The following is a 9,063-nucleotide window of genomic DNA, read 5'->3' as shown; positions in this document are numbered from 1 at the left end:
CGCACTGGCGGGGGGGGGAAACGGATCTGAGACTGGGGGGAAACTGGGACAACGGGGATGGGGGGGTATAACCGGGGAGGGGGGGTCCGAGCAGGCAGGATGGATCTGGGGGGGGGACGACAGCGATGACGTCACGGGTAGCCCCGGGGGGCCCCGACAGGACCCTCTCCAGGTAGTTCTGCAGCTCCTCGTCCTCCTCCGGCACCGGCGGTACAGGCGGCAGCGGCACAGGCGGCGGCGGGCGGCGACGCGGCGGCCGGAAAGTCCGCGCCGAGATGCGGTTGGAGACAACAGGCGGCGGCGGGCCGGGCCTCCGGGGTTGCTGCGGCGGCGGCGGCGCGACAGGCGGCACCCGCAACACCCCCTCGGAGGCTCCCTGGGCCAGCGCGGCGGCTGTAGCTGCGTCACCCTTGCGCTTGCGCTCCACGTCGTGGATGATGTCCACCACGTCGTCCGCCGGTAGGTGCAACTTGCTGGACAGCTCGATGAGCTCGTCGATGGTGCCGGGGTCCAGGTCGTCGTCACCGTCCTCCTCCGGGACGTTGTTGTCCACCTCGTTGTTGTCGTCGTTGCCGTCGTCGCCTTCGGGGATGTCGTTGCTCTCCTCGGAGCGCTTGTCCTCGCCGCCACGCGGTCCCCCGCGCAACAGGTAGCGCAAGAGCAGGTCGGAGGCCAGGTCGGCCAGGCGCTCCTGGGCCGCGGCCACCCGTCGCGCCGCCGCCGCCTGACGCCGGCTCGCCGCCAGCTCCTCGTAGCGCCGCTCCAACAGGCGCCGCTCGAGGCTCTGCTGCCGCCGCAGCTGCCGCCAGCTGGGGCTGTCCCCGTCCCCGTCCCTGTCCCCGTGCGCCCGGTCCCGCTTGGCCTCCGCTCGCAGCCTCCCCAGCTCCTCGAGGTCCTTGAGCACCTCGTTGTGCTCCGCCGGCGCCGCTCGCTTCGACACCGACACCGCCGCGGGGAAGGGCTCGGCGACCCCCGCCGCTGCTGTTGTCACCGCCGCCGCCGCCGGGTGTTGCTGGTCGCCCTGCGGGGGGGCCGGCGGGGGCCGCGGGGTGGCCTGGGGGCGGCTCTGCGCCAGGAGGCTCAGCGAGAGCAGGAGGGCGGCACTGCGCAGCGGGCGCTGGGGGGCCGCCATGGCGCCTGTTGCGGGGGGGGGGACACTGTGAGGACCCCCCCCCAACAGGGGACACCCTCACCAAGAGATTGCCCGAGGAACACCCCTCAGGAGGAACACCCTTCACGAGGAACACTCTTCCCAAGGGACACCCTTCACAAGGAACAACCTTCCCCAAGGAACACCCATCCCAAGAAACCCCCTTCCCATGGAACACCCCTTCCAAGGAACACCCTCTCCAAGGGGCCCCCTTCCCAAGGGACCTTCCCATGGAACACCCTTCCCAACAGACCACCCGTTCTCAGAAGACACCCTTCTGCGGTCATTTTACACCACTTTTGCCCCACATCCTGTGTGCTCCCCCCTTACACACACCCCCACAATGGGACCCTGTACCCCCCTCCGAGGATCCCCCCCATGCATTCCCCTGTCCCAGGGAACACCCCACCGAACGCACACACACACGGGCACGGAGTACTTACACCCCTATTGCCCATGATGCACGCGCGGCTCATGCAGCACCCGCAGCACCCACGCATGTGCACGTACAGCCGGCAGCCACACGCTGACACACACGCACCAGCGAGAACAGGCAACACCTGCCAACACCGCAGGGCCACGCACAGCCCGTGCTCATGGTGCAGTGAGTACACGCACACACAGGCAACACCCCACGGGCACCACATCTCGCAACAAGGCAAGACCCCCCCCCCCCACATACACACACACCAACACCCGGCACATGCAAACAGGCGCATCCACCGCGATACCCACCCAAAGGCACCCACACAACCCAAGCACAGCGTGCACACCCCGCGCACACCCACTGGCACCAGCGGGCACAGGCGCACACGCACCACCGCGCACAAAGCACAGCCTCGGGGGAGCACCCCCGCACACTGCACATACACAACAATCCCCCGAGGGTAACTAACAGCCCCCCCTTTCCGCACCATCACAACCCCCCCCCCATCCTCACCCTGTCCCCGGGGTCCCCCCGATTCCCTTTGCCCCCCCAACCAGCCCTTTCCTGCCCCCCCCGCACCCCTCGACCCCCTCCCTTCGCGGGGGTTCGCACAATGAGCTGCCCCCTCCCCCCGGCTAGAGCATCACCCCTCCCCCGTCACCCTCCTCCTGGGGATTGGGGAGGGGGGTCTCAAGGGGTATTTACCGCCCTCCGTGCGGTACAGCGCTGGGGTGTCGCTACCCCCCCCACACACACACACCCCCTCCCCAACTACAGCATCTCCCCCTTCTCCTTACCCTCCCGGGGGAGGGGGTTGTCAAGGGTATTTACCGGCTCTCGGGGGGGGGGCTTTAGAGCTCTGAGGTGTCGCAACCCCCCCCTATCCCCTGCCCGGTCTCCTGCGGGTGTCGGTTGCCGGTTCCCGGCCCCGGTTGCCGGTGTCGCTTCCCGGTTGCGGGTGTCGCGTCGCGGTGTCGCCCGCCGCTGTCTCGCCGTTCAGCACCCCGGACAGCGCCATTTATAGAGGCGGGCGGGCCCACGTGGGGGGTCTCCATTGACGTCAATGGCCCATTCATAAAATCCGGCCGGGGGGGGGCGGGGGGAGCGAGGCGCGCGGCGCGCATGCGCACTGCTCCCCCCCCCCCGCCCGGGAGCCGCCCTGGCATGAATGAACGCGGGGGGATGAATGGGGCGCGGGGCGGGGGGGGAGGGAGGCCGGGGGGGCTCCGCCGTGATGAATGAATGAACGAGTGAATGAAGGGGAGGGGGGGAGGCATGGAGGGTGCGGGGGGCAGCCGGGGTCTTACACACGCGCGTGCACACACACCCCTTACACACACTTGTATCCCCTACACACACGTACCCCTTACACACACACACGCAGACACACACCCCTTACACACCCTTACCCCTAACACACACCTATACCCTTCCACAACAGACTACACACCCATGCCCCTTACACACACACACACATTTGTATGCCCTACACGTGTATATATTCACACACACACACACCCCTTTACCCCTTACACACACACCCCTGTGCCCCCTACACACACACCTGGAGCCCTTACATACACACGCTACACACCCCCTAACACTCAGACACACTCTCCCGCATACCCCTTCCACACACCCACCTGTCTCCTTTACACACACACACCTCTTACACACACCCTTGTACCCCCTACACACACACACACACACACTCCTCCTCTATCCCCACCACTTCTTGAGAACCCCCCCCCAACCCTTTGCAAGGACACACGTGCCTCTCGCAAGGACACACACACGTGCACTACAATCTGCTACAAAAGCACACCTGCAAATGCACAGCCACACATACACACACTCCGAGACGCCCTCCCCACCCCCAACCAGGACACGACCTAGCTGCACATATTGGGGGGGGGGGGGCACGGGGGTTTCGGGGTGGGGGTGTCACCCTCTTTGTGAGTGTTGGGTGTGCGGTGTATGGTGTATGTACAGGCACGCCCCCCCCCGCCCCCCCCGCCTTTCCCCCACCGTGCCCAGCACTGCAGGACGAGGGTGACTCAACAATGCAGGAGTGCGGGTGTGAGTGTGTGTGTGCGTGTGTGTGTGTGTGTGCGCGTGCCCGGGACACGGACACACACACACACACACACACACCCCTATAAATAGCGCGACATCCCCCCCCGCCGCATCCCCTCCCGCCAAGGACCCCCCCCTCCGGGCACCTTGGGCCGGGGGGGGAGGCGGAAGAGGGGGGGGGGGTGGGAATGAGTCACTAATTGTCGCAGCCGGTTGCTCTGTGCCCCCCCTCCCCCCCATCCCCCTGTCACGGCTCTGGCGGGATGTATGGGCACATCTGGTGATGTATGGGGCTGTAGGGGCAGGTATGGTGATGTATGGGGCTATATGGGGATGTATGGGGCTGTATGGAGTGTAGGGGGGATGTAGGGGGCTGTGTGGGGATGTATGGTAGCATATAGCGCTGTGTGGGAATGTATGGGGCTATAGGGGTGTATGGGGCTATATGGATATGTATTGGGCTATATAGGGGTGTGTATGGAGCTCTAGGGATGTATATGGGGCTAAATGGAGATGTAACAGGAGTGTAAAGGGGCACAATGCACTATTTGGGGGTGTATGGGCTACATGGAGGATGTGTGGGGCTATGTAGGGATGTATGGACACAAGGGCCCTGCAGGAGGGCTGTATAGGGGCAAGGGGACTGGGGGAGGACATGAGTGCCAGGTGAAGGCGAGGGAGGATGTATAGGGCAAGGGGGGTCTATATAGCTTGCTGCCTGTCTAGGGACAAGGGGACTGTGCAGGGCGCTGGGGTGGTGTATGGGTGCATATAGGGACCATGGGGGGCTCAATAAGAGTCGGGAGGGGGCTCTATAGAGCCATGCGGGACTCTGGGGGTGTCTATAGGGGCAGGTGGGGGCTGTATGTGGCCTTTGGGGTTGCCTAGGGGACAACGAGGGGACTGCATGTAGGATGTATAGGGACAAGAGGGGGTTAATGAGGGCAAAGGGGCTGGGGGACATAAGTAAAGGTGGAGCATATAGGGCCTAGGAGGACTCTATAGGGGCCAGAGGAGGCTGCATGGCCCTATAGGGCTGATGCAGGGAGCCGGAGGGATGCAGAGGCAGGAGGGCAACCATATAGGGGCTGGGGGATTTGTGTAGGGCCCGGAGGGCTATAGAGGCCCTACAGGGACGTCATGGGGGTAGGGGACGCTATAGGTCTGTGGGGGCTGTATAAGTGCAGGGGAGGGGAGGGAAAGGGATGCTCCATATGTTCAGGGAGTTGCAGATATCTGGGAGGGGGCTGAATAGGATCTGTGGGGGCTGTATAGGTGCTGGAGGGGTTCTATATGTGCTGGGGAGCTGTATAGCTAGCTGCTGAGGAACTGTATAAGTGCTGGGAGTTATATAGGAGTTGGGGAGGCTGTACAGGTTGGGGGTATAGGTGCTGTGTGGTTGTGTAGGTACTGGGGGTCTGTGTAGGTGTTGGAGCTTATATAGGGGTTGTACAGGTCTGCGGGGCGGAAGGGATAGATGCTGGGGGGCTGTATAGGGGCTGAGGGGGTTATGTAGGTGCTGGGGTTGTTATATAGGTGCCGAGGCGGGTGTACAGGTGCTGGATGCGCTGTGGAGATACTGGGGGGGCTGTATAGGTGCTGGGGGGGTTATATAGATGCTGAGGGGTTTGCACAGGTACTGGGGGGCTGTATAGGTGCTGGAGGCTATATAGGTGCTGGAAGTTTATGTAGGTGCTGGAGGAATTGTATAGGTGCCTGGAGGGGTGGGGGCGGGTATATGGGACTGAGGAAGTTATATAGGTGCTGGGGGGCTATGTAGATATTAAAGGGGTTATATAGGTGCTGGGGTGCTGTATAGGTGCCAGAGGGTTCTACGGGGGTTTTAGGGGTTATATAGGTCCAGGGAGGGTGATGTATAGGGGCTGGGGGGGTTGCATAGGTGCTGAGGGGGGGGTTGTAGGTCCCAGGGGGGTTGTATAAATGCTGGGAGGGCTCTATAGGTCCTGGGGGGCTCCATAGGTGCCCGGGGGGGGTCTCGGCAGCACCTCCCCTCCCCCCTCCCGTGGATGATTCACCCTGCGGCAGCGGCGCCCCCTCCCCCGCCCCGGGAGGTGCGCGGGGGGGAGGGGGGGAGGGGCGGCGGTGACGTCACCGCGGGATCACGTGTGGGGGGGTCTCCTACCGCAGAGGGCGGATTAACCCCCCCCCCTCCCCCACCCCGTCCCGGACTCCTGGGCCCCCAGCCCCGAGGTGGGGGTCGAAGGGAGAGGGGGGGCTGCAGCTCCCCGCCCCCCCCCCCCCCACGATGCCTTCCCGGACGCCTGGGCCCCTTGAGTCATTGGGGATGGGGAGTCCCCAGGTCCTTTGGTGTTGGGAACCGCCCCCGGGGCTGGTGTTGCACGAGGAACGGTGTTGAATAAGGGATGTTGTTTCATGCGGAGCGGTGTTGCGTGAGGGATGGTGGTGCGCACAGGACGGTGGTGCGCGTGCAACAGCGTTGCACGAGGGATGGGGTTACACAAGGAAGGGTGTTGCACAAGGAACAGTGGTTCAGGTGGGACGGCGGTGCACAGGGGATGGCGGTGCACGCGGAACAGTGTTGCATGAGGAACGGTGTTGCACAAGGGCCAGTGTTGCACGTGGGCTGCTGTTGCACAAGGAATGGTGTTGCACGAGGAACGGTGGTGTATAAGGGTCGGTGCTGGGCACCCCTTGCCTCAATTTGCACACACGGAGGGGGCTGTTGCACCCTGTGAGGTCACCCCCCAGGCCAACTTCACCCCGTCGTGCACCGTGTGTGTGCACATGCAATGGCCGGCTGTACCCTGCACATACCTGTGCAAGACTGGGATGGCCCCGTGCAAAAAGCAGGAGGGGTGCATGACCCCCCCCCCCAGTTGCTATGGTAACTGTTGCTATGGTGCAGCATCCCTGCCCTGGTTGCTATGGGTTATGGCAGTGGTCGCTGTGGTGCCGCTTCCCCCCCCCCGCCACCCTCTCCGCAGCCGTCGCCATGGCAGCCGTTGAGGGGTTACCGGCATCACCGGGCCCTGTTGCTATGGCAGCCGTTGCTATGGAGACCAGCGGCGCGTTGGGCACCCTTCTCCCTCCTCCAGCAAATGTAGAGCTGGGAAGGGGCCCAGAATCCAGGTTACCCCCTGCAATCCCCCGGCAACACCTGCACCCTGTTGTGCACCAGGAGGCAGACTGTGCATTGCACATACACCCGCACTGTGCAACACGCGCACACCGTTGTGCACCAGGGGACAGGCTGTAAAATGAACACACAGGTACTGCACACCCATTGCAAACACCTCCCCCTTTATTGCACAGCCCCCCCCCCCCTTTATTGCACAGCCCCCCCTATACTGCACAGATCCCCCCATCCCATTGCACAGCTCCCCCTTTATTGCACAGCCCCCTATATTGCACAGGTCGCCCTTTATTGCACAACCTCACACCCCATGCACAGTCCCCCTCTATTGCACAGCTCCCCCATCCCATTCCACAGCCCCCTATTTTGCACAGCCCCCCTATATTGTACAGATCCCCCCATCCCGTGGCACTTTATTGCAGAGACACCCCATCCCACTGTACAGCCCCCCTATATTGCACAACCCCCCCCTTTATTGCACAACCCCTCTTTATTGCAGAGACACCCCATCCCATTGCACAGCCTCCCCTATACTGCACAACCCCCATCCCATTGCACAGCCCCCCTTTATTGCACAGCCTCCCATCGCATTTCACAGTCCCCCTATTTTGCACAGCCCCCCCCTATTTTGCACAGCTCCCCATCCCAATGCACAGCCCCCCTTTATTGCACAGCCCCCCTATATTGCACAGCCCTCCCATCCCATGCAGAGTCCCCCTATATTGCACAGCACCCCTATATTGCACAGCCCCCCTCTATTGCCCGGCCCCCCCATCCCAATGCACAGCCCCCCTTTATTGCACGGTCCCCCTATATTGCACAGCCCCCCTTTATTGCACAGCCCCCTATCACATTTAACAGTCCCCCTCTATTGCCCAGCCCCCCAATATTGCACAGCCCCCCAATATTGCACAGCCCCCCATCCCATGCCCAGCCCCCCACCCCATTGCACAGCCTCCCTATATTGCACAGCCCTCCCATCCCATTGCACAGCCTCCCTATATTGCACAGCCCCCCCTATATTGCACAGCCCCCCACCCCATTGCACAGCCTCCCTATATTGCACAGCCTCCCTATATTGCACAGCCCCCCTTTATTGCACAGCCCCCCATCACATTTAACAGTCCCCCTCTATTGCCCAGCCCCCCAATATTGCACAGCCCCCCAATATTGCACAGCCCTCCCATCCCATTGCATAGCCCCCCTATATTGCACAGCCTCCCTATATTGCACAGCCCCTCATATCGCCCGCCCCCCCCCCCCCGGACGCGCATGCGCGGTGCGCGGCGCGGCCACGCTTGCGGGCGGCGCGCGCGGGCGCGGGCAGCGGGCGCCGTGGCTTAGTTGGTTAAAGCGCCTGTCTAGTAAACAGGAGATCCTGGGTTCGAATCCCAGCGGTGCCTCTTTTACCGGGGGGCGCCCTACAACCGCGCGTGGGGTGTTGGCGGGGGTGTCTTCAGGGTAGGAAGGGTGGTTATGGGGGTTAGATTGTGCAAAAGGGGGGTGTTGTTGCTCGGAAGGTTGGGGAAATCATGTGTGGGTTTTTTGGGGTGTGGGGGGTTCTGGGTGCAATTGGGGGGGGCATGAGCCAGGAACAGCCCCTCCTCCAAAGGACAACCTCACCCTTGAAGCGACCCCCATCCGGGACCTCCCCAAATCCCGTCCCCCCAGTCCCGCCCCCCCAAATGCCCCTTCTACCCCCAAAACGCCAGCCAGGGACCACCCTCCCCCAACACCCCATTCCCAAGTTTGCACCCCCTCCCCAACCCCCTCCTCAGCACCCAAAAGCTCATCCAGGACCCCCCCCACCCCAAATTTCCATGTGAGCTGCTTTATTGAGGGGAAAATACGAGACACTGGAGAACCCCCATAGGGCCAAGGTGTTCGGGTGACGGTCCGGGTGTCCGGGCCCCCCACCTCGACGCCCCTGCCCCTTGCCAATTCACCCATTTGGAGAGTCCTCCTTGGGGACTCGAGTGTCTGAACCAACCCCTGCCCTCCCCACCTGAGACCTCCTAGCCCCAGGTACCCCCCACAAGGGGCCCAAGTGTCCGGGATGCTCCTAATCCCCCCCCTTAGTACCTTTGGGGTGACCCCCCCCAAAAAAAAGACTATAGCAAAACACCCCAAGGAGAACCCAGATGTTCCTGAGGTTCCTGCAGTCCGAGCTCTGCATGGCCCTTGCCCCCAAAATCCCCTCCCGAGGGCAATCTCCTTCCCCCCTTGCCCTTAAGGGGAACCAAGTCCTCCAGGGACCCCAAAACTCTCTGGAAATGCCCCCCAAAACCTCCCACC

At 62.9% G+C, this 9,063-nt stretch overlaps 1 protein-coding gene and 1 non-coding gene across 2 annotated transcripts; one reads left to right on the top strand and one right to left on the bottom strand.

The window, feature by feature from the left end:
* Positions 1-131: 131 nt before the first annotated feature.
* On the bottom strand, positions 132-4,795 carry VGF (VGF nerve growth factor inducible). The gene is given in 5 exon segments (XM_088539003.1): positions 132-148; positions 151-1,157; positions 2,534-2,597; positions 2,600-2,736; positions 4,785-4,795. Coding segments are annotated over 5 exon segments (1,236 nt in total).
* A 3,302-nt stretch (positions 4,796-8,097) lies between these two features.
* TRNAT-AGU (transfer RNA threonine (anticodon AGU)) lies at positions 8,098-8,171 on the top strand. The gene has a single exon. It is a non-coding gene; the product is annotated as a tRNA-Thr (tRNA).
* The last annotated feature ends 892 nt before the right edge of the window (positions 8,172-9,063 follow it).

This window comes from Tinamus guttatus, unplaced genomic scaffold (assembly GCF_059628265.1).
Source record: "Tinamus guttatus ecotype Peru unplaced genomic scaffold, ASM5962826v1 Tinamus_guttatus_pri_ptg001318l, whole genome shotgun sequence".
NCBI lineage: Eukaryota > Metazoa > Chordata > Aves > Tinamiformes > Tinamidae > Tinamus > Tinamus guttatus.
This window is presented reverse-complemented; position numbering and strand designations above follow the sequence as displayed.